This window comes from Amphibalanus amphitrite, unplaced genomic scaffold (genome assembly GCF_019059575.1).
Source record: "Amphibalanus amphitrite isolate SeventyFive unplaced genomic scaffold, NRLGWU_Aamphi_draft 000094F_arrow, whole genome shotgun sequence".
NCBI lineage: Eukaryota > Metazoa > Arthropoda > Thecostraca > Balanomorpha > Balanidae > Amphibalanus > Amphibalanus amphitrite.
The window spans coordinates 211,614-236,505 of NW_024881590.1; the positions used below are offsets into that span (position 1 = coordinate 211,614).

Here is a 24,892-nt window from a genome sequence, read left to right on the forward strand (position 1 = left end):
CAATCTCCTGACTTGACTTCGTGTTGGCTCTAACCTTGCTTCCTTCGTTGGCTTTCCCAGTGACATCTGACGAACTAGTGGTGAACGTCTGATCGCCGACACTCTTAACGGCACCGACGGCGCGGGTGGAACTCTCGGCACCAAGGGTCTCAGCAACCCGAGCCAGCGTCGCAGTGGCAGCGGAGCCCTGGACGGACTTGGCCTGTCCGTCGCCTAGGGTAGAAGCGCCAGTACGGGAGCGGGCGTCAGTCTTGGTCCCGGTTTCTCCACCAGTGGCTGTATTAACACCATCGGCGCGGGCGGAACTGTCACCTACAGACTGGCCTTCAGCGCGTGATTTGGTGTTCGAGACAGCGCTGATGCCCTCAGGAAGCTTCACCGTCTTCGACGAGGCCTTGTTGAGCGCTTCGGAACCGGCCCGGCCGTCGTTAGAGGTGCGGGTAAGGGTTGCCCCCTGAACAGCTGAAAAGGTCTCATTGCATTTAGTGCTGACAATACCGCGCCCTTCTGTCGACGTAGTGGCCTCGCCGATACTGCCGCTCTTGCCCTCCTGCTCCGAAATACTCACGCCTTTCTTGAAGTCCGGCTGACACTTGTTCTTCGCAACAGTGTTGGAGGTTACGGCGCCCCCGCCCCCACCATCCCGTTGGGATTCAACCTCAAGATCTACCTTGTTGAAAATCTGGCTTCCTTCAGTTTCGACAACAGATAATACTTCACCCTTCAGCTTACTCGAGGAGTCGCCAGTGGTCTGCACCCCACCGCCAGTGTACGCGTCCGCCTTGGCGATGTCCTTCTTCGGTGGTTTAGTTGGCGGGACGGTCGGAGGGACGGTGGGGTAAGACTCGCCGGGTGTCGGCGCACACAGTGCACCACCCGCGACTAGCAGTAGCAGGACGACAGCGAGCATGGCAGGCGCACAGTAAGCCGGCAGGAATAAAAAGCTCGGCCGAGACCGTACTGATAAGGCCGGATTGTGACCAGTGAGCTGCACGGACTGTACCAAGAGGACCAGGCGTATTGTCTTGGGAAGACTCGGAAGAAGAGGCCAGACCGCGAGTCAGAACTCGTTTTGAGAGTCAGACCTCAAAACGGGTCGAGTCGAGACCCGGTGTGGCCGGTACTGCGCCCTACCCCCCACGGACCTGCTGTTTTTATAGGGCTCTCTATCCCCACCGCGTCGCCAACGTGTCAGACAGACCATGGCAGTTAATCGGAGCTGACAGTGACACTGACATTTGTCTGGCGCCGGCGGTGTCATCAATAGACTCAATGCCTTTCCGAGTATGACCAGGTCAGCGGGAGGCGGGGGTGGAGAGGGAGGGGGGGGGGGGGGGGGGGGGTTGTGGAGAGTGGCTGTGGGGTGTGAAGAGCGGTTGAGGTGTGGAGAGGGATGTGTGGAGAGGGGGTAGGGGTGGAGAGAGGGGGTGGGAGAGCGGTGTGTGGAGAGGGGGGTGGAGAGGGGGTGTGGAGAGGGGTGAGGAGAGGGGGGGGGGGGGGGTGGAGAGGGGGCGTGGAGAGTGGCTGTGGGGTGTGAAGAGCGGTGTGTGAAGAGGGGATGTGGGTATGGAGAGGGGGGCCATGGAGACTGGAGAGGGTGTGTGGAGAAGGGGATGAGGTGTGGAGATTGGGTGTGGAGAGAGGAAGTGGAAGGGGGGGGGGTGGAGACTGGAGAGGGTGTATGAAGAGAGATGTGTGGAGAGGGGGGTGGAGAGGGGGTGTGGAGAGGGGTGTGGAGAGGGGGCGTGGGGAGGGGGTGGGGAGAGGGGGTGTGGAGAGGGATGTGTGGAGAGGGGAGCGCATCGAATGACCTAAATTGTCGCCACTCCATCCCAAACTGAGATGGAGCTCGACAGTTGACAGAAATAAAAGTGCTGATAGCCAGCACACCAGACGGACTAAATCATTTGATTTTCGATAAACAAATGAAATGTTCAATGACTTTCACAGCAAGCGTTCGCAAAAACTGTATCAATGCTTTCGGATGAAATAAGACGTCAGACAGTGAATAAGTTATCGGCCATCACATTGCACATATGAGACTATGTAGGTACCTACAAGTAAAATATCGGGTAAACGCTCTTCCGCGTTTGCAGTTGACAATGGCCAACTGGCTGGATTTCACGTGGGCGAAGGGAGGGCGTGGAGAACAAATGATGACATGCCAATTTGTTGGCATTGACGGTTTTCAAAGCTGACGCGACCTTTTGCGACCAGTAGGCGGCTCCAGGGATCGACTCTGACTGACAGCCAGCACTCAGCAGCCGAAAATAAAAAACGCAACAAAACGGCACGCTGCCTGAGGTGGTACAAATTGAATGCATATTTATTTTAATATGTATAATTATAGGTGATAGGGATAAGGGCGGGTAAGAGGACGCGGGCGATAAGAGTACATACGCATCAGCTGTTTCGGTTAGGCCTAGCAACGCGGGTTTGTCGAGTTCATGAAGCGACATGAAGCCACCAGTGCGTGTTTGTCACCAACGGAACCACGGGTGGAGAATTAGGGGTTTTGAGGATGATCGTCGATCGAGCACCCCCTGATATTCAAAAGTCACCATATAAGTGCTCCAAGGGTGTTTAAATTACGTCTGACTCTGAGACACAAAATGCTTTGCGTAAGTCGCGAGGACAGTGATGCTGTTGGGAAAACGCGCCTGTATGTTATGTGCTTTTCAACGCAAGAATTCAACGCTTCGATTCGTCAGGTGCAAAAAGCACCCCCTGGGATTATGACAATTATCCGCCCCTGAACGGAACGTGGGCGTTGTGCGGCGACGCTGTCGAGTTTAAGGCAAAGAATATCATTTTGTAGCGTTATGACCAGTATAACGCCTTTTGGGGCGACTAACGGAGCGAGCGAGAGGGTGAGCCTTGCATGTGCCAATTTTGGAGGGGGTACTTCCAACTGACTTATGCACGGCACCCTACTAACCGGTCTCTAGCGATGTGCCAAATTTGGGCACAATCGGCCCAGCCGTTCTCGAGATCTGGAAGCGGCACCCTGCACGTGCGCACGTGCAAAACGGGTCCCAACTGACTTGTGCACGGCACCCTACTACCCAGTCCCTAACTGTGTACCAAATTTGAGCGCAATCGGTCGACCCGTTCTCGAGATCTGGAAACGACCCCTGCACGTGCGCACGTGCAGCAGCACCCCAACTCTGGCACATGGATACGCAGTGCCTAGTGGGTGCCTACCTACATGCCAACTTTCAGCGCAATCGGCCAAGTAGTTACCGAGATATTGCAACAATTACAAAACTGACACCTCTTCGTTTTGCACGTGGCACGTGCATAAGGGGTCACCCACATGCATCGGGAATAGTCCAATACTTGGTAGAAGGAATGAAGCCACCCTACAAAATTTACCGCATGTAAATCGGTCAAGTGGTTGCTGAGATATAAGCCTCGCAAAAGCGTCCGCACGGCCGGCCGGCCGGCCGGCCGCTCATACTCAGAAATTTCCGTTAATCTCAGGAAAGACTCCGCTCGCTTCACTCGCTCCGTAATAACCAGTATAGCGCCTTTTGGGGCGACTAACGGAGCGAGCGAGGGGGTGAGTCTTGCACGTGCGAAATTTCGAGGGGGTACCTTCAACTGACTTGTGCACGGCACCCTACTGACCGGTTTCTAGCGATGTGCCAAATTTGAGCACAATCGGCCCAGCCGTTCTCGAGATCTGGGAGCGGCACCCTGCACGTGCGCAGTGCGCACGTGCAAAATGGGTCCCAACTGACTTGTGCACGGCACCCTACTAACTGGTCCCTAACTGTGTACCAAATTTGAGCGCCATCGGTCCAGCCGTTCTCGAGATCTGGAAACGACCCCTGCACGTGCGCACGTGCAGCAGCACCCCAACTCTGGCACATGGATATGCAGTGCCTAGTGGGTGCCTACCTACATGCCAACTTTCAGCGCAATCGGCCAAGTAGTTACCGAGATATTGCAACAATTACAAAACTGACACCTCTTCGTTTTGCACGTGGCACGTGCATAAGGGGTCACCCACATGCATCGGGAATAGTCCAATACTTGGTAGAAGGAATGAAGCTACCCTACAAAAATTACCGCATGTAAATCGGTCAAGTGGTTGCTGAGATTTAAGCCTCGCAAAAGCGTCCGCACGGCCGGCCGGCCGGCCGGCCGCTCATACTCAGAAATTTCCGTTATTCTACGTAAGACTCCGCTCGCTTCGCTCGCTCCGTAATTACGGAGCGAGCGAAGCGAGCGGAGTCTTACGTAGAATAACGGAAATTTCTGAGTATGAGCGGCCGGCCGGCCGGCCGGCCGGCCGGCCGGCCGGCCGTGCGGACGCTTTTGCGAGGCTTATATCTCAGCAACCACTTGACCGATTTACATGCGGTAATTTTTGTAGGGTAGCTTCATTCCTTCTACCAAGTATTGGACTATTCCCGATGCATGTGGGTGACCCCTTATGCACGTGCCACGTGCAAAACGAAGAGGTGTCACTTTTGTAATTGTTGCAATATTTCGGTAACTACTTGGCCGATTGCGCTGAAAGTTGGCATGTAGGTAGGCACCCACTAGGCACTGCATATCCATGTGCCAGAGTTGGGGTGCCGCTGCACGTGCGCACGTGCAGGGGTCGTTTCCAGATCTCGAGAACGGCTCGACCGATTGCGCTCAAATTTGGTACACAGTTAGGGACCGGTTACTAGGGTGCCGTGCACAAGTCAGTTGGGACCCATTTTGCACGTGCGCACGTGCAGGGTGCCGCTTCCAGATCTCGAGAACGGCTGGGCCGATTGTGCCCAAATTTGGCACATCGCTAGAGACCAGTCAGTAGGGTGCCCTGCACAAGTCAGTTGGAGGTACCCCCTCGAAATTTCGCACGTGCAAGACTCACCCGCTCGCTCGCTCCGTTAGTCGCCCCAAAAGGCGCTATACTGGTTATTATGGTATGGCTACGGAGCGAGCGAAGCGCCGGCCGGCCGTGCGGACGCTTTTGCGAGGCTTATATCTCAGCAACCACTTGACCGATTTACATGCGGTACTTTTTGTAGGGTAGCTTCATTCCTTCTACCAAGTATTGGACTATTCCCGATGCATTTGGGTGACCCCTTATGCACGTGCCACGTGCAAAACGAAGAGGTGTCAGTTTTGTAATTGTTGCAATATCTCGGTAACTACTTGGCCGATTGCGCTGAAAGTTGGCATGTAGGTAGGCACCCACTAGGCACTGCATATCCATGTGCCAGAGTTGGGGTGCTGCTGCACGTGCGCACGTGCAGGGGTCGTTTTCAGATCTCGAGAACGGCTCGACCGATTGCGCTCAAATTTGGTACACAGTTAGGGACCGGTTAGTAGGGTGCCGTGCGCAAGTCAGTTGGGACCCATTTTGCACGTGCGCACGTGCAGGGCGCCGCTTCCAGATCTCGAGAACGGCTGGGCCGATTGTGCCCAAATTTGGCACATCGCTAGAGACCGGTTAGTAGGGTGCCGTGCACAAGTTAGTTGGAGGTACCCTCTCGCAATTTCGCACGTGCAAGGCCCACCCTCTCGCTCGCTCCGTTAGTCGCCCCAAAAGGCGTTATACTGGTGCAATAATTGTGATACTTGGTAGTTGAGATAAGGTACATTTTCGTGATTGATGTGTGAAACTTGTGAGGTTTTCTGGGAAATACTGTGCACTGTGCAGTGCAATATTTGGTTTGTGAAGTTTTGCACAATGTTTCGGAGTTATTTTGTGTGCGAATTGCATGTACGGAAAGAGGATGCATTGTTCATGAGCTAAGAGTACGCCGAATTATGTAGTATATCGAATATATACCTAGATATACAGGGTGTCCCATAAGTTCGTTCTCACCTAAATTTTACGTTTTTAGGCTCTTATGCTTAAAGGCACGCTGAAATTGGTTCGTAACTGAGCTTACGTGGTTGCCATGGCTGGTAGAAATATGCTCCACAGTAGCTAATTTCTGTAGACAAAATAGTTTTTGCTATAGAGCCCGCTTCCTACAGAGACGGCTAACGCCGCAACATAGAGGTCTCCGATACGGGTACGTCTCAGTATTTAGTCAGCACGTGACCATTCGCGACGATTGAGGGTGATTGAGGCCTACCAGTCTGTAGCCAATGTCCATCGCTAACTGGACGCACAGTCAGCAAGTGACACCGATGATTTGTCGGGAGTCAGTCACTGCAAGTTTATCCTCTTTCCAGTCAGCCCTCAGGAGTGAGCCAAGTGGCCAAAACTGTGTGGCGCCAAAGTGGCCATCAAAAAGGTCAAAGGGTTACAAAGTTGGTAAGCAGACTTTTCAGGATGGATTACCAGCTGTCTAAGAGTGTTCTTTCGGGGTACAAAACTCAAGGTGACTTAAGCTTTGCTTACCGGAGGGCTCAAAACAGTCAAAAACGTCTTAAAATGGCCAAACATGAGTTTCGTTATGCCTGAGGCTAAACAAAACAGAGGGCTGATGACATCAACCAGGTCATCAGGACTAACTAGTCCACGTTCGAAAGGAAACACCCGTCCAAACCCGAAAACAACCCCATAAGGGCGAAGGAGGAGGCCTCCGTTTCGTCCCGTTATGTTCCTATGCAAAAGGTCAGGGTCACTGTGTTGTGGGATTATAGGCGTTCTGGAGTTGACCAAGTTGCAAGTGGCAACCCAGAAACAGTTTTGGGAAGCAGAATGCTTTTCCAAGAACATCTAGGAGGAGTTTCAGCCCTCAAGCTGAACTCGAACCGCGAGTATGAACATATTTATAGAGGAGAAAATGGCATCCGGGAGGTCGTAGGCCCATCTTCAGGCAAGACAGTGCATCACTGCACAGGTCAAGCAAAGCTTAAAAGCGGTGCAAGGAGACTGTGACAGGCATTTGTGGCAAGATCACATGCCAGGCACCTCATTGGATCAAAATTTCATAAAAATTGTTGGTTATGCTGAAATTGAGGCTCGTCGAAGCGTAGCGCTGTTCCAGCCTCGAGGAGCTAACGGCGCATGTCAAGTCAGTCTGGGTTAACTTTAAGCCTACTATGCAGCCAAACATGCCGGTTGGCATGCTGCAGCATGTATTCATGTGTTTGCCTATTAAATGAGGAGCATATTGAGGGGTCATAAATATATTAAAACGCAATGTACTCTGTTTCACATGCAAACATAATGTGAGAACGAACTTATGGGACACCCTGTATAGGATTATTAGGAGGAATATCGCTCAATGTCGTCTGTTTTGCAGGTATCTCATCAATATGGAGCACTGTGTTGCAGATGCGTATCCGAATTATAATTATATGTGTTCTGAGTTTCGTATTATGCATTTGGACAGTAAAAGCTTTATAGGTGTGTGTTCATCTGCTTGCGTACTCTCCCATTGCGCACTCATATATAACACCCCATGTGGTAAGAGTACGCAACAGTAGCGGTTCAGAAAATGACAGTTTTAGATCACATTATTTACCCTGAAAGATCGTTGCCTCATCGGTCGATGGCAAGGCCGCCCCACACTGAACCTCGCATGCGGTTGCGAGTTTTTGGGTTTTCGCGTTTCTTCAAAATTAAATAATACAATCTAAGCTGAGTGACCCACACTACTATATAAGAAGCGCGTCTGCATGTTTTTAGCTTGCGAGCCACCTAGCATCGCAATAAAAAATTGATGTTGAGTCAACTTCCGATTTTCCTCGCTGCGAGGTCTGCGAGGTCTGCGAGGTCTGCGAGTTCTGCGAGGTTTGCTGGTTTTTCGTTGGAGTCGAATTTTGGTTCGTTGCGCTGGTATTGCGACTATATGTAATTTTCTGAAGGTGTATCGGCTTCATTGCATTCATGAAGTTACCCTAAGGGAACGGTCTTATCACTCTATGAATTAGGATTATGTCCGCAAACTCAAAACCCGCAAACTCGTAACCCGCATGCGAGGTCCAGTGTGGGGCGGCCTTAAGTCAATGGACTTTAATATTCCATATTTGCGATTTCTTTCCCTCAAATATTAAGCGAATGAGAGCAAGAAATCCACTAAGTGCGCACTCTTATACCACTTAACCCTAAATAATAGCTGTTGGTCACTAATTTAGCTACAATACGGTACGATATACTTTAGCCGATACGGCTCTATTCTAGAGGTCCGGCTGCCTCGTAGCTTCTCTGGCTTACTGTGGCTGAAGTACGGATGAGGTACGGTACGGCTGATGGGGCATACATAAGTCCGGCTGTGGTGCGGGCGAGCTCCGGGATCGTGTGTTAGCTTCAGTAGAGCCCCAGACTTGCCCGTACTTTAGCCGGAGCAAATGACGGAGCTAGCCAGATAAGAGTAAAACCAGCTACGGCACATACCAAATTTGCTGACTGGGTAGCAATAGCATGGATTAAAAAATCACATTTCTCATCCCTGCTGAAACCCCTTTAGATGAGACAAGGACATTACTGGTTCAAACCTAGACACAAGGTCGTGTAGGTGTTCAGCACAGCTTCTTTATGATTTCAACGTCACCTCTTTAACAATGGGGGTAAGTGAATCGCAGCAACTTCAGCTTTATTTCTCTGACAGACGCGAGACATTTATTAAACGAAAATCATATTTCAATATTTTTCAGTGATACATCCAACGTGCGTAATCAACAGACAGTAAAGTATAACATTAGGCCAAACTGTAGTCTCGCGTTCTTCTTTTCAAATCAATTCGACTTGTAGTCTGTCTTCTCGTCGCAAGCAATCAGACAGGGAAAGGCGTCATGCTGGGGCCGTCGGATCTCATCATTGATTCCAGCGCCTCACGGAACAGAACGCCTAGAAGCCGTGCATATCCTTCGACTTGGACGCTTTCGGCTTGAAGGGATCTATGGGACTCAGCGGAAGCTCACACGGCCAGACGGGGTTCGGCGTGATTGGCCAATCGTCCAGCCAGCCATGGGGAGGTGCGCTGGGTTTCTCACATGGCCACTTGGGCTTCTTCAGCCGCGTGGGCACGCTTGCGATTTTGGAGTCGAAGCTGGTCCTCAGGCTGCCCACCAGGGTGCCATTCCTGGTTTCGCCTTCAATACTTGTGCCACCAGTACCGAAGCCCCCGTCGAGTGAGAATCCAATATCAGAACTTGTGTCAAGCTTTGCACTTGCAGACCCGACACTCTCTGATTCAGCCGCGGAAGAGCCAGCGCTCTTCCCTATCTCCTTCTTGGCGCCCGTTAGATCATCAGTGAAGGCAACCCGCAACGTGGCGGCCCGGCTCTTTGTGTCCGTGACGGAGGCGCCGTCACCATCCGTTTTAGTCTCTTGATTTGACTTCGTGTTGGCCCTAACATCACCCCCTTCGTTGGCTTCCCCTGTAGCTGCGGCATTGCCAGTGATGGATGACTTGTCGCCGGCACTCCTTGCTGCGCCGATGGTGCCGGTGGAACTCTCGGCACCAAGGGTCTCAGCAACCCGAGCCAGCGTCGCAGTGGCAGCGGAGCCCTGGACGGACTTGACCTGTCCGTCGCCATCGGTTGAACCTTGATTACCGGATGTGGAGACAGTCTTGGCACCGGTTCCTCCCCCTTCGGCAGAGTTATCACCAAGGGCAAGGGTAGAACTGTTGCCTACAGACTCGCCTTCAATGCGTGATTTGGTGCTGGAGACAGCGCTGATGCCCTCAGGCAGCTTTACCGTTTTTGACGAGGCCTTGTTAAGCGATTCGGAGCCGGCCTGACCGAAGTCAGAGGTGCCGGTTTTGGTCTGCCCCTGAGCGCTCGTCCTAGTCTCATTGCACCTAGTGTTCGCAAAACCGCCTGCGAATGTCGACGTAGTGGCCTCGCCGATACTGCCGCTCTTGCCCTCCTGCCCAGTAACGCTCACGCCTTTCTTGAAGTCCGGCTGACAGTTGTTCTTCGCCAGAGAATTGGAGTTCACAGCACCCCCGCCGCCACCGTCTCGCTGGGATTCCACCCTGACATCTACCGTGTTGAGAGCCAGGCTTCCTCCAGTCGAGGCAAGGGAAAATCCGTCACCTTTCAGCTTACTCGAGGAGTCGCCAGTGGTCTTCACCCCACCGCCAGTGTACGCGTTAGTCTTGGCGATGTCCTTCTTCGGTGGTTTAGTTGGCGGGACGGTCGGAGGGACGGTGGGGTAAGACTCGCCGGGGGCCGGCGCACACAGTGCACCGCCCGCGACTAGCAGTAGCAGGACGACAGCGAGCATGGCAGGCGCACAGTAAGCCGGCAGGAATAAAAAGCTCGGCCGAGACCGTACTGATAAGGCCGAATGGTGACCAGTGAGCTGCACGGACTGTACCAAGAGGACTAGGCGTATTGTCTTGGGAAGACTCGGAAGAAGAGGCCAGACTGCGAGTCAGAACTCGTTTTGAGAGTCAGACCTCAAAACGGGTCGAGTCGAGACCCAGTGTGGCCGGTACTGCGCCCTACCTCCCACGGACCTGCTGTTTTTATAGGGCTCTCTATCCCCACCGCGTCGCCAACGTGTCAGACAGACCATGACAGTTAATCGGAGCTGACAGTGACACTGACATTTGTCTGACGCCGGCGGTGTTATCAACAGACTCAATGCCTTTCCGAGTATGACCAGGTCAGCGGGAGGCGGGGGTGGAGAGGGAGGGAGGGGGGGTTGTGGAGAGTGGCTGTGGGGTGTGAAGAGCGGTTGAGGTGTGGAGAGGGGGTGTGGAGAGGGGGTAGGGGTGGAGAGAGGGGATGGGAGAGCGGTGTGTGGAGAGGGGGGTGGAGAGGGGGTGTGGAGAGGGGTGTGGAGAGGGGGCGTGGAGAGGGGGTGGGGAGAGGGGTGTGTGGAGAGGGGGTGTGGAGAGGGGAGCGCATCGAATGACCTAAATTGTCGCCACTCCATCCCAAACTGAGATGGAGCTCGACAGAAATGAAAGTGCTGATAGTCATCTGATACCAGACGCACTAAAGGAATTGATTTTAGATAAACAAATGTTCAACTACAGCAAAGAGAATCTACAACAACCTTACCTATACCTTCGGATGAAATAACGGTCGCACAATAGGTACTAGGTAGGTATGTACGGCTCTCGCGAGCTTAAGCGGTAGGTTTTGCACTTGCACTTGCACTTACACGATCATGGCCGGCTTGTTACCCAACAAGTCGATCGCATCTTCAACCCTTAAAAGCTTAAGACGACGAAGATATAGCCTGAAGTACACTAAGTTTTCTAGGTGCAAAACCTACCGCTAAAACCCACGAGACCTGTACATGATTTTACGGTTACCCACAGACCTCTATATATAGATAACTCTGTGGGTCACCAGCTTGTAAATTTGAGACACAATTAACATAATCGCATCGCCTTCCTTAAAAAAGGAACATTTGTTATCATTTTTGTTTGCTGTCCAGGACTTTCTCTTCTTATTTGCTTTTAATTTTATTCTCGGGTGTCATATTTTATTTAAACAGCAATGGCAAAGGACGATACGTTAGATTTAACCATGTCACAAAAGAGGATTAAATCATCCACAAAAGTCTTCCAACAGTAATTGTGGTTTGTCATGGACATAAGATATATTTATTACTCTGTACGCCGACTCCGAATACAGTGCCAGGTCTGGATATGGGCTCCCAGTGTGAGGGGTAACGACGACAATAATCCGCCCCAGTGGCGTCCGTCAGTGGTGTTGTGTTCCACCGATTAGACAAAAAGTAATTGCAAAAAATCCCCACAAAAAAACAAAAATCCTTGCAAAATTATTCATGCATGTACTTTAATAATATACACATAAGAACGCTTCGATACTGCAATATGTTATACTCATTTAATGTTTTAAATCATATCAGATTACGGTTAGGTATAGGTTCTTGAATGATTAATTTGAAGCACATAAAACCATATGATACACGTTAGTCAGCATATAAGGTAAAAGTTCTTCCGTGTTTTAATTTGACAATGGTCAGTCGCGTCTGTCAGGAGTGCGCGAATGTTGCCAACTGGCTGAAGTTTACGTGGGCGAAGGGCATGGAGAACACGGCATGATGGCATGAAAATGTGTTAGCATTGACGGTTTTCAAAGCTGACGCGACCTTTTGCCATGAGTAGGCGTCTCCAGGGATCGACTCTGACTGACAGCGGGCAGCTCAAAATAGCATCTAAAAAACCTCAACAAATCGGCACGTTGTCTAAACTGATACACATTTAATTTAAATGTATTTTCATTGGTAAAATTTGGGGCAACAAATAATTGATTGTCAACGTCCGATTATAGCGGCGCTTAAACAGACTGTCTTTATACTACTTTAGCCGGATTAATAAGTTTAAAATCGCCTCCAAAAGGACTTCAGCTGAACACTGCTGATGAAGCTGATGATGGTATATGTGCTGGTTATGAAGATGGATATACAGCTTGAAGCTTGTTAATCGGTAGCTTGTTATAGCTTGTTATTGGTATTTACTATTTATAGTCACCGTGGTTATTGGTAGCTTGGTAGCTGGTAGATTGGTATTGGTAGTTGTTATTTTGTTCGATATTTTGACATTCGATATTCAAGCGTTTTGAATTTTGTGTTTCAATACTTTGGAAATTTGGTACACTGCGGCTAATGTTTTGTATTCAATATTTTGCGAGCTGATATCTTTTATTTTGATACCAATTTTCCGATGGCAGTGCTCAGGCAGATCACGTCGAGCTTACCAGTCAACCCACATAGGACGAGCCAGAAAACTCGAAACAGAGAACGACTGAAAACTTCCCGTTGATGAATTATGATTGTATAACTTGTAATTTAGTTGAATCACAATCCAATTGATGTTTTTATCTGCCGGCTCGGGTACCTGACCAGTATCCTGGATCACTGACCGGCCTCCCCGGGTCACTGACTGACCTGCCAAGGCCACTGACTGACATCCCCGGGTCACTGACTGACCTGCCAAGGTCACTGACCGGCCTCCTCAGGTCCCTGACCTCCCCAGGCCGCCACTCACCGCTGTGCAGCAGGCCCGAGAACATGAGCACCGCCTGGAAGATCTGCACGGCCGTCTCCTCCGTCTCCGGCTCGGTGATCCTGGTCAGACTCTGGGTGATGGGCTGCCTGCAGAAGCCCCAGAAGGCTCGGTCGAAGCCCTTGTAGGAGTCGGTGCCGTCGGCGGCGCTGCCGGCCGGCGCTGTCTGTCGCAGTTTCTCCAGCTTGGCCTTGTTGAACCTGCGGCATACACGGGGGGAGAGATAGAGTCGGATGGAAGATGGAGCCCAGACCATTACGTGTATGACACAGAGTCCGACGGCAATGCTGCAGCAGCCTGGGATGGTTGTCCTGACCTTTTCTCTCCCTCCCTCTTCCACTCACCTTCTCAGTGTGTTTTTGAAGAAGTTGGAGCTCGTCGGATCCACGGGTTTTCGCACCATGTCGGCATCCACTATGTTCCGACGGCACTGAACCACGTTGTAGTGGAGTCGCATCCGATCATCGTTGGTTATGTGCTGAATCTGTCCACACAGCGGTGGGGAAAGTCGTCAGTCCACCCACTCAGTCGCAAAACTAGTGCAGTGGGTCGCACCAGGTGTTAGAATGGGGGTGGCCGTAGGATAGTGCATAAGCTTGCAATTTATATGTTGATGTTTGATCGTTCGACTGTTGGTTTGATAGAATTGAAACGAAGGTTGATATCCCAGTCCCGAGTACTTAGTCGGCTGATGTTTGCCCACCTTTATCCCCAGTACCTACTGACCCGTCGACTGATGTTGTCCACCTCTATCCCCTGAGCACCGACCGTCTGTTGATATCCCAGTACTGACCCGTCTGTTGATACCCCAGTACTGACCCTGCGACTAATGTTGCCCACCTCTACCCCCCGGTACCGAACGTCTGTTGATACCCCAGTACTGACCCGTCGACTGATGTTGTCCACCTCTCTGATCCAGGTGGCGTGTTCGGGCGAGTAGCTGGCAATCAGGGCGCCCATCTCGTCTCGCCACTTGGCCTCAAACACGAACACACGCTGGGCGTCGTGGTTGCGGTGCAGGTTGATGGTGATGAAGTCGTCCGAGGGGTCCAGCAGGATCGACTCGACGTCGCCGTACGGAAACTCGACGATCACATACTTGTCGTCGGGCCGGATCAGCAGGATGCCCTCGCAGTTGATGCCCATGTTGAGGTTGCTCCCTGCGAACGGTAGGTCCGGTGAGGTGGATGGGTCAGAACTTAATGAAGCAATACATGGACAGACCCACAGCTACTAAAGTAGACGGTTTAGCTCAGAATGTGTGACCTTTGCATTTGGCTTATGATACACCAGCTACTGAATGACAAAACATCTTCGTTCGCGACCGGAGTTTCCACGGTAACTGCCGGGCTGCCGGCGAATCTAGTCTAACTTATTGCTAATGAAAAACGTAGCTTGGATGCTAAATCACAGAAACTCCTTGACAATATATAATACTCGTGCTACGTCTTTGGCGGCTACACCACATTCTTATCGCATTGAACTGAGATCAGCTCACTGCTCCCGCCCCAGCCCTGAGGACTCCCTCCTTACCGTACGGCCAGTATCCTTTGTACTTGACCGGGAACTGGGTGGTGCCCCAGACAGGGTACTGCATCACGCAGGAGAGGTACCAGATTTTGGCCACCAGCTCTGACTTTCCGGCGCCGTACTGGTGGTGCGCGTGGGCGATTATCGGGATCTGAGGGCACGCAGAGACGTGGTCAGATGAAGGACGTCGCAAAACAACGACACAGGCCACAGCTGCTAACGACATAGGCCACAGCAGTATCAGAGATAATTGTCATGTCAACGTGATGAAAGCGTGCCAGCTGTAATAAGAAAACAATGTTCGAAGAACCAAGGCCATTATGTTCTGTATTCAACAAAATGCCCGCAACGAATCTCTTCGCGCGTTGGCCCACCATGTAACCCAAAGTCTCCTTCTTCTTCCTTTCCTCCTCCCTATCTTTTTCGGTCTCCTTACATTTATCAACATCTCCCTTTGTTCCTTCTATTCCCTTTCCTTCCTCCCTCCCTCCCTTACCACGCCCCTCCCTTCCATCTTACCCAGTCTGGTCGCCGTTTAGTGGAGGCGATTCGCTGAGACAGGAACGTGCCCACGTCTGAGTAGTGATCGTACTTGTCCTTGGGGTCCCCGAGGAGCACCTGAGCCTGCAGGCCCGCCAGCTGCAGTGCCACTTTCTCACTCACTGGGAGGTTGTCACTCTGTGGGACAGGGTAGGGGAGGTTAGAACGGAGGGAGACAGCGCCACCTTCTCACTCATTGGGAGGTTGTCACTCTGCAGGGACAGGGTAGGGGAGGTTAGAACGGAGGGAGACAGCGCCACCTTCTCACTCACTGGGAGATTGTCACTCTGCAGGGACAGGGTAGGGGAGGTTAGAACAGGGAGACAGCGCCACCTTCTCACTCACTGGGAGGTTGTCACTCTGCAGGGACAGGGTAGGGGAGGTTAGAACGGAGGGAGACAGCGCCACCTTCTCACTCACTGGGAGGTTGTCACTCTGCAGGGACAGGGTAGGGGAGGTTAGAACAGGGAGACAGCGCCACCTTCTCACTCACTGGGAGGTTGTCACTCTGCAGGGACAGGGTAGGGGAGGTTAGAACGGAGGGAGACAGCGCCACCTTCTCACTCACTGGGAGATTGTCACTCTGCAGGGACAGGGTAGGGGAGGTTAGAACGGAGGGAGACAGCGCCACCTTCTCACTCACTGGGAGGTTGTCACTCTGTGGGACAGGGTAGGGGAGGTTAGAACAGAAGGAGATAGCGCCACCTTCTCACTCACTGGGAGATTTTCGCTCTGTAGGGACAATGAGGCGACGGTCAGGGCGAAGGCGAATCAGGACAGAGGATGACGGGCGGGGAAAGTCAGCGTCACCTTCTCACTAACTGGGAGACTGTCACTCTGTGGACAGAGCGGGCGAGGAAGCTTAGGACGGAGGGAGGTGAGTAGGAGACAGCGTCACATCCTCACTCACAGGGAGGCTCACTCTGTGGACAGGGCTGTCTAGCGACTAGCAAAGGAAAACAGAGGGCGCGGCGGATGGTCACATGTACTAAAACACATGTGGAAAGAAAACCGAAAACCTCGATTAAATATCAAAGAAAACAACAATCTTATAATCCACCTATAAATCCTACGTCGCATCGCCCTTTACATACAGCCGAACAGCGCCTTCTCTTTAATTTCACCAGCCACGAGTCTCGCCAACCCGTTCAAATACCTCACTCACCTGTACTACCGAATAGACAGCCTGCGAGTAGAGCATGTGCACCTCCACCGGGTCGCTCGGGATCTCCCTGGTGGCCTTGAAGAGCCGCTTCTTGAAGATGAACCGGTTCTCACCGGCGCCGACTCCGACGGCAGACTGTCGCCGCAGCATCGGAGAGCTGGCGGGGGACTCGGCGGCGCGCGTCGAGCGCTGCTGCTTCTCACTGATGGAGGTGGGGTGGGATAGGTCAGAGGGGAGGGTCAGGGCAAGATCAGTGTGCGGTACAGGGGAGGGTCAGAGGTGGGGACGGGCCAATGGGGAGGACCGTTAGTTAGGCGAGGTAATTGGGGCGTTTCGTGAAATCCAGAACCTATGACAAATTACATCGCAAGATCTTGAAAAAGCAGTGATCGAACATTTTCACAACAAACGAATATATCTTTCTATGTGAGTTCACTACACTCCAATCGTCAAAAGCTCAATCGCCATACGTGCCAGCCCATTCTCAGCGCGTGACTCACATTTCCCAGGAGGCGATAACGTCATAGAGGTACTCGTGTGACTTGACGTGATGCTCGCCCTCGGCGGTGGCTTGGAACACGGCCCAGCCCTCCAGGTTCCACAGGCCGATCCTGCAGCCAGACACAGAATGTCACACAAGTGTGAAAGGATTGTTTTACTAAATAACAGACTAGGACATATCGGAAGGCACAAATCGGCATCCAAGCGATATAAATAGCCAAATGAGAGAACATGGAGTGCTTGGTCAGGGTGGGGAACTACGAATAAGTAGATGAAATAGACGAGCATAGACGAAAAACCCGAAAAATAGACAAAGTTAGCCCATAAAATAAACTGACACCCAATATACCGAATGTACAATCTACACTGATCCATCATGACCAAACGCCCCGAACTGAGTTAATACACCGTACCTACTGTAACATTACACAATCCCCGCAGCCTCAGCTGACGAACCTGTCTGCGATCTTGGACATGGCGTCGGCGGCTGTGTCCATCGGGTGCACGTCCACCGCCTTCGTCATGCCGTCCATGAAGAAGAAGCGACACACGATGGTGCCCAGACGCTTCATCGCCTGAGGGGAGGAACAGTGACAAACGGTCAGCGGATGAAGACACAATTTACAGGCGAATATCAAACCACCGATGGATTGATTACCGATACAATGATCGCATGTGTAGATGAACGGAAAAGAATGACTTTCAATTCAATAAACGCAGAATGAAAGAATACATGAATTAATTCGCAACTGCAAATAAGTACTTGTGGAATCCAAACATGCACCAAGACCGGCTGCAGATTGATACAGAGGTTCTTTTCGATAACAAGGTGGAACTACTGAGCGATGTTTGGCATCGCGGGACTCGTCACTAACCGTGATCTCGACAGTGCTGGGCGGGTTCTTTCTGCAGGTGACGTGCGAGTGTTTGCAGTTGTCAAGACACCACTGCACGTACTGGAGCGCCCGGCTGTCTGAAGAGTACTGCGATTTGCGCAGGAAACTCACAAAGTACTGGGGAACGAAGACAAAGTCGGTCGTCAGTTACAATTATCAGATAAGACAAATCGGAAGCATGCGCTAGACACGAAACCTCGAGTAATTCATACGCTTAAATCAGGCAGTAGGCAGACATGATTGTAATGAAATGCAGCACAAAATGAGCATCGAAAGTATAATCACATTACAGTTTCCATCATCTGCTGCAAGTCAGCAATTTAAATCAATATTTTGAACTACCAATGAATGCTGAAGTAGGTCCTCACACGTGGGAACGTACCTTGAACAGTATTTTCCCGGGCGGGAATGAGACGACACAGAGGGACAGCAGCAGCCACACCCTGTCCAGAGACTCCTGGACCGGGTTGTTGGTGATCTGACGGATACACTGCAAAAAGAGGAGGGGAGCTCAGTACTAAGACTGGGGCGGAGCCGTAACCACAGGCGCGTGATCAACGACCGCGTTGTTAGTGATCTGACGGATACACTGTAACAAGAGCCGGGGTCAGACCTGCTGGGACGATATTCACTGGTCGATTCGAAGGGGATGAGGTCACCTGAAGTTTCCGGAGAGGCCACTAGGGTAGCTAATAGTGGGAAATAGCCGTCGATCGTTGAACAAGTATTGGCATTTGGCATACCAGGTTTGATCAATAATAACTGAGACCAGCCGTGTGGCAGCCAAGCAAGCATAATCTGAATCATCATGATCATGGGAATGGAACATACGGCATGCTACTGGACAAGGCATCTGGCACACAAACTTGCATAGATATCGTTCACGTTTTATCGGTAGGCATTTATTTCAATTACCTGTACGTAGATTTCGTTCCTGAGCTCTTCCCTTTCAATGCCATGCTGAACAATAGTCTGGATGATTTTGATCTCAGCTTCTGGCTTCAGGTCACCCTTGATGTACTGCTGCAGGTCCTGTGAGACAACCAAACAAACATAGTCATAGGAAGAAAATGGGAACGCCTTTTACACAACATATTACACAGTTCAGTTACGATCCGCTAATCAAGTTCTCGTCATAAAATCCCAGCAGACAAGTCCCCCAATACAATGTGTTCCCAGTCATAGCAAAGTCATTGCAAAGTAGGTATGTCAAAGTTCCATCTCCCGTTACCAAGCGCACCGTACTGCCACTTCACCCCCCCCCCCCGCCGTTCCGCCGGACAATTACAACTAGCTTAGACTGGCGACTGGACGGCCTAGCTTACCTTGAAGATGGCACAGGCGATGTCCACGTCGTCCGGGTCGTACATGTGCACGTGCGAGGTGGGGATGCACGGCACCTTTGTGTACGTTATCATCTCGTACTTTGGCAGGTAGTCCACACAGCCACGGCCGCGCCGGCTCAGTGTGGAGATGATGGCGCCTGGGTGGAAGGGGATGAAGTAAAGTGTCATATAAGCGGTTGATCAAACGGGAAAGCAGGAAGACGTAATGCATCCATAGTAGCAATATCGTACAGTAGAAAGTAATCCAATTCATGTGATGGTGTGCACATGAATGTGTAAGTCAAACTCATTAGTTTTCTTGAACAGAAAACCCTGAGCATATAATTATCGACGAGAGTTGTAGCCTCAAGCCCCCGGCCCTTCTTAATTCAAATATCCTGCCATTGTTCGCAATCCAACATCCAGTCAGTTCACAACACAATACGCAGGCAACCACCACTTAATCACGCATGCTTCTCACTGATAGTTCCCGTATCCCGCTCTCTTACCCTCGGGCACCCTCTCGTGCATGTTGAAGTACGTCTCGGCGAACTCGATCATATCAAAGTGCTCCTGCTGTTCCGGCTTGGCGTCGCCCTGCCGCTCGAGCTCCTGCAGCTCCTGGAGTTTACGCTCGACCCGCTGCCGGCGCCGCTGGTCCCGCTCGTCTTCCTCCTGAGAGATCTGAGGCGAAAAGAGATGCGAAGAAGTCAGGAAAATGAAGTCGAGTGCAATAAGAAAAGGGCAAGGTCCCAGATCGGCATACAGCGGAAAGTGAGAATATTGGAAGACGAATCTGCTTCTTTCGAGAACAAAACGCAAAAATAATTGGAGCGAATGCAACGATAAAACTGTACACAAAACAGCAGCAGCTAGACAGATAATAAAAACTCCCACAGTCACCAGCCCATGCTTCTACTGTACCCCACCTATGTGCGCGTCGTTACCACTCACCGACGCGCGCCGGCTGTTGGTGGTGCTGTTATTTCGGCTGCGGTTGGGGCTGAGCGGCGTCTGACCGCTGGCCAGCCGGGCCCGTCCGGCCGGCGAGCCGCTGCGCAGGCGGTGCCGGCTCGCCCGCTGCACCTTCTCCACGCCCTGGTGAGCCGGCGCGCCGGGCGGCGGGCCCGGCGGCGGCACTGACGGGATGGCCGGGGGCGCCGGCTCCGGGTCGCTCGGCGCCTTCTTGTTGTTGACGAGGATACTCTCGTAGATGGGCTCTTTGGGAATGCGCTCGATGGGCGGCGGCTGCGGCGCGGCGCTGCGCCGGCCGTACAGCTCCTCGCCGGGAGGCGGAAGGATCAGCTCGGGGCCCGGCTCGCCGTCACGCAGCTCCGACTCCTGCTCCGGTGGAGGAGGAGGGAGGTCGGCAGGAGGCGGCGGCGGCGGGAGCGACGTGGGCTCCTCACCCGTGTCCTCGGCCATCGGACTCGGTGGCGGCAGAGGCGGGGTGGGCGCGCCGCGCGAGGGTCCGCCGGACGCGGCCCGGCGGCCCGTCAGCTCGTCCATCTGCAACAGACGATCGGTCAGACTCAAGAAGGTATGACGAGGATATCAAACAAACGTTGGTCGCAAGTTATCTGATGCTTGATCATCTCGGTCATTGTACCGCGGCAAAACAACACGTAGTTTTTAGTACCTTTAATTTATGCATCCTCGTCCTGTGGTCACTACTATACAAACTTCTATGGTGCAACCAAACCTAGCACCAGCCAGGTCCCGCTAGCGACCATGCTCACCTCCTCCAGCACGGTCAGCTCGAGCTCCTCGAGGTTCTGGTGGATCTCGTTGACCACACTGCTCTGTCCCGAGTTCATGTCACTGAGGAACGAGAACAGGTTGTCCAGGTCGACAGAGACGGAGGACTTGGCGCGACCGCCGGCCGGTCGCTCGGCGTCGCCGGCCGCCAGCTTCATGTTGAGCTGGTCGGCGATCTCAGTCATCTCGTCAATCTCCTCCTGCATCAGCCTGCCGAACACGATGGCAGCGGTCAGGACGGTGGCATTGAATGTGGTGCGGAGACAACTTACTAATGTCACACAACAAAGGAAGTGGAACAGTGGAAGAACAATCAACATTGGGTAGCAGCAATACAGTGACGGATGACCCAGTCAGATAGAGGAGACTTAAGTGTCGATCAAATACGATCTGTAGCTATTGCAGTTAAATACCACTTTCATTCAGTAACTAGAAAGTGTCAGGGGATAATCAATGGGAATAAAGCTAGGATGAGGCAGCATCTGCAGAAAATGAGGAGTTGACACGCCAATAATGCCAATCAGATGGGTATCAAATAGCTGTGGTTTCTATAAGACAATTATTATCATCAGATGCTATTCGAACCATGACACAATATATATTTGCATCTACAAAAGACAACAGTAACCCTGGCTTCATCCTGTCCGACTTACTTTCCGTTCTGCTGCGGTTCCGGCGGGGGAAGAGGCCTGGTGGAAAGTAAAAGCCATCGGTCAACCAGACGCAAGCATCACAAGCCAAACGAGAGCAACTTGGCATCTCAAGCACGCTGGCATCAAAAGCGCATAGCCATCAGATGCGGCGAAACCCTCGGAGTCTCACCGAGGACAAGGGGGCGAGGCTTCAAGGGTTGTCCACTCATGAGAGGGTCACTAGGGGGGGGGGGGGGGAGGGGCCTCAGGCGCCTGAACCAGGTGGGCTCTCGGCAGCAGGGTGAACCGCAAAGCAAAGCAGCTCTGGCTCCTCTCCGGCTTCGTCGGTGAATTGGTATAAACATTGTAAGAGATTCCAAGTTTGTTAGGAAAATCATGGTATAAAATTACTCTTTCATGAAAAAGTGAAAATATTGATAACTTGATAATGACGCATGACAGGGAATAACATGTCAGCATTACTGTTTGGATAGAAAGGCAAAGCAATGGCGCGTAGCGATGCTGCTCTTTTTTCGACGCCGATTGCCAGTACACGTCGCGCTGACTCGCATTTGTAAGCCATTCAGCTGCAGACTACATACTGTTCCTCCGCCTCGAGTCGCCTCCGTTCCTCCTCCTCCAGCTCCCGTCGCCGCTCCTCCTCTTTCCTCTTCTCCTCTTCGAGTTTCTCTCTCCTCTGCCGCTCCTCTTCCATGGCCTTCATGTCACGCAGAGCGGTGGCCACCTGAAAGCGACATAACAACTTGTAATGTTGGAAGGAGGGCGTGCCAAATGCTACACGGTAACACGAAATATGATTCTTCCGTCTCGAAAAAACAATAAATATTATCCGCTATACCGTGCCAGGGTCACCTACCGTAACTTAAGCAATCATTCCCGTATACCTCTCCATCACTCATGTCCCTACGTGCGCACATATTCTCTGGCAAACCTCTCTTCCCTCCCCCAATGCTGACCTCGCTCATGCTTTTAATCTATCAACCATTCCCACCACCCGTACCTCTCTAGCGAACATGCCGCGCAGGTGCTTCTGCAGCACGATGACAGCTCGTCGCTGCCGCAGGTACAGCAGCCTCTGCCGCTTGGCCCGGTAGTGGCGCTGCAGACATTTGACCGCCTCCAGCTTCTCCCGGTACGCTGTGAAAGAAAGACAGGAGAGTGCGTGTTATAGGTCAGTCCTGAGACTCATATATGCCTCAGGCAGAAACAACACAAGGCTAGGTTACATTCTAGCATAAACCGCACCCGCTGCAGAACAAGTAGCGAGTAACTGCCTGTTTGTTAAAAATCATAAGATATGGGCGCTGTCAGTAACGGCCATAGTTACGCTGCAACACGGCACCTCTGTCCGTACCTTTTCTGCGTACGTAGCCTCTGTATATTTTCTGTATGCGCACGGCCGACTTGTGCACAAGAGCCGTCCGTTTGTCCTCCAGCGGCTCATGTACGCAGTGGCGCAGGAAGATCTTGGTCTTTCCCATCTGCCACTCGCGCTCCGGCAGGCCGTGCTGCTTCATGATGTGCCTGTTGGAGGCAGACACTGGGGTCAGAGGGGTGATGGGTAAAGCGACATAGATTACAGGAGCTGGGAGAAAAGTACACGCCATGATGGGTTGCGAGGATATAGATGATGCTTAAGAAGAAGAAAAATTGTGAAATGCCTCCAGCGCTTTCAGTGAGGATCCGAGCTGCCTACTGTAGAAGTTACACAATATCTGGTCAAGAATATGACTCAGCTTGAAGCTCTTAAAACACCTCAGCCTCATCAATGTACATATGCAGACAAATATAATCAACACCATCGACAGTTCGTCCTCAAGCACACAACCGTCGCCACGGCCCCGGCTGCCGCGTGCCGTACCTGCATCCCTCGGCGGCGGCCGCCTGCCTCCATCGCCGCCCCGTCAGACACTGGTACCGCTGGCAGAACTCAGGATGCGGCAGGTGGATGGGGAAACCCTGCTTGCGGATCTTGATGATATCCAGCATGCCCAGGTACTTGAGCTGGTCGAGCACCAGTGGCGCGTCGTAGCAGCGCGATTGCTTCTTGCTGTTTGGCTTGATGCACCGCACGTACCTGAGAGGAAGGAGACGGTTAACGAACTCAACTTGAGCGAGCTGAGAGACTTTGGATGTGTGCTAACTGCTAGGTTAAGCGACCAACACGCAGACACTGTGAAAGCGAGAAACTTGGCATGAATGAGCGTAACTTTCATAGAAAAGGAAATCTTTAGACGAATCCATAAACGCATCATCACAACATCTGAACCATACGGAATTCCTCATAAACTTCGGCTGCCTCGTGCCTCTCGAAAACAAGCCGATGACAGCGGCACACTTATGAGCATAAATGATGTTTTGCCTTCGCACCAGGGCAGGCCCTAACGACTTTACCGTCCGCTGGCACCGCCCCAGGCCAGATGAGATAAACAGGTACTGGATCGGGGGAAAACATCATCTAAATCGGCCCGGCTCGCTGCTATTTAGGTGACGAGCGCAGCAGGTAGCCGCATCTGCGGGACCAGGCTGCAGTCGCGTGCGCGTGGAATGTTTTTACTTTTTCTTCTGACAATAAATGGCCTTTGACAAGGATTGCTCGTATTCAACTGGAGGAGGCAGCTCACCAAGGATTGCTCATCTGAAGGAGGTCGACCAGCGCCTGCAGCTGCTGCCTGAAGGCGTCGCTGACGGTCGGCTTGCCCTTGGAGGTGCCGCGGGAGACGGTGCTGCTCATGGTGCCGGTGCGGGACATACAGCTCAGCAGGTCCTGGCGAGGTAGGAAGAAGTTAGAGAATAGAGAGAGCACCGACCGACCGCGGCTCGCTAAGGCTAACGAAAGCGCGATCATAGACTAGGACGTCCTCGGTGACTCAGTAAATGATCCTCCAAAGAAATTAAATTACTCAACATTTATAAACCAGATCAATCGATACGTTCAACCGTTTGGATGGAGCCCGTCAATAGATGTAGGCGGGACGTGATTAATTATAGGAACCAGATAACGGTGGTCAATTAGGATAAAACCGTTTCAGGTGGCTCAATACTAACACCGATTTGTGTCGAGCACGAGCTCAATTGAAACGTTAAAATTCATTACTTGGGTAAATTGACTAAATCAATACCTTGAAGTAGCAGCGTCCTATAACCAATTCGGGTACTCAACTATAGAGTCTTTCTGTCAACATCTTATCCACCGCTCTCCTCCAAGCCTCTCGCGATCTCACCTGGAACTGAGCCAGCTCCTCGACAAACTTGTTCTTGGACCGGCTCATGAAGTCAAAGAACAGATCCTGCTGAGCGTCCCGGTTCTTGTCGACGAAGCCGGCGATCGTGTAGGTGACGTGGCCGGCGTAGTGTCGGATGCTGAACTCTGATTCCCAGCGGCGACGGTCCTCGCCTTTGACGTAGTACGGGTGCGACTCGAACTCGACGTGTAGTTTAGAGAGGTATGTCTCGTCAGAGCCCTGAAGGAGAAACAGGGAGTCGAGCGGATGGTCAGATGGTACTCCCATCAACAGACAACATTGGACAACAACTAAGAATACTCCATTCCAAACAAATGTTTATTTTCTAATGCATGAAAACTGTTCTTGCAAAATCATCTAATATCCCTCTGAAC

At 51.9% G+C, this 24,892-nt stretch overlaps 1 protein-coding gene across 1 annotated transcript in view; it reads right to left on the minus strand.

The window, feature by feature from the left end:
* The window catches only part of LOC122380291 (unconventional myosin-X-like), a 115,438-nt gene that overhangs the window by 19,672 nt on the left and 70,874 nt on the right, over positions 1-24,892 (minus strand). Inside the window, exons 11-32 of the mRNA XM_043363337.1 lie at positions 24,498-24,737; positions 23,898-24,040; positions 23,135-23,350; positions 22,628-22,797; positions 22,274-22,410; positions 21,855-21,997; positions 21,274-21,309; positions 20,602-20,830; positions 19,817-20,371; positions 19,372-19,546; positions 18,863-19,020; positions 18,453-18,569; positions 17,920-18,027; positions 17,517-17,654; positions 17,098-17,216; positions 16,641-16,751; positions 16,141-16,342; positions 14,955-15,113; positions 14,439-14,586; positions 13,791-14,065; positions 13,250-13,389; positions 12,888-13,105 (exon numbers count right to left, since the gene is read on the minus strand). Of these exons, the coding sequence (XP_043219272.1) occupies positions 12,888-13,105; positions 13,250-13,389; positions 13,791-14,065; positions 14,439-14,586; positions 14,955-15,113; positions 16,141-16,342; positions 16,641-16,751; positions 17,098-17,216; positions 17,517-17,654; positions 17,920-18,027; positions 18,453-18,569; positions 18,863-19,020; positions 19,372-19,546; positions 19,817-20,371; positions 20,602-20,830; positions 21,274-21,309; positions 21,855-21,997; positions 22,274-22,410; positions 22,628-22,797; positions 23,135-23,350; positions 23,898-24,040; positions 24,498-24,737 (3,937 nt within the window). The remainder of the gene's footprint in view (positions 1-12,887; positions 13,106-13,249; positions 13,390-13,790; positions 14,066-14,438; positions 14,587-14,954; positions 15,114-16,140; positions 16,343-16,640; positions 16,752-17,097; positions 17,217-17,516; positions 17,655-17,919; positions 18,028-18,452; positions 18,570-18,862; positions 19,021-19,371; positions 19,547-19,816; positions 20,372-20,601; positions 20,831-21,273; positions 21,310-21,854; positions 21,998-22,273; positions 22,411-22,627; positions 22,798-23,134; positions 23,351-23,897; positions 24,041-24,497; positions 24,738-24,892) is intronic.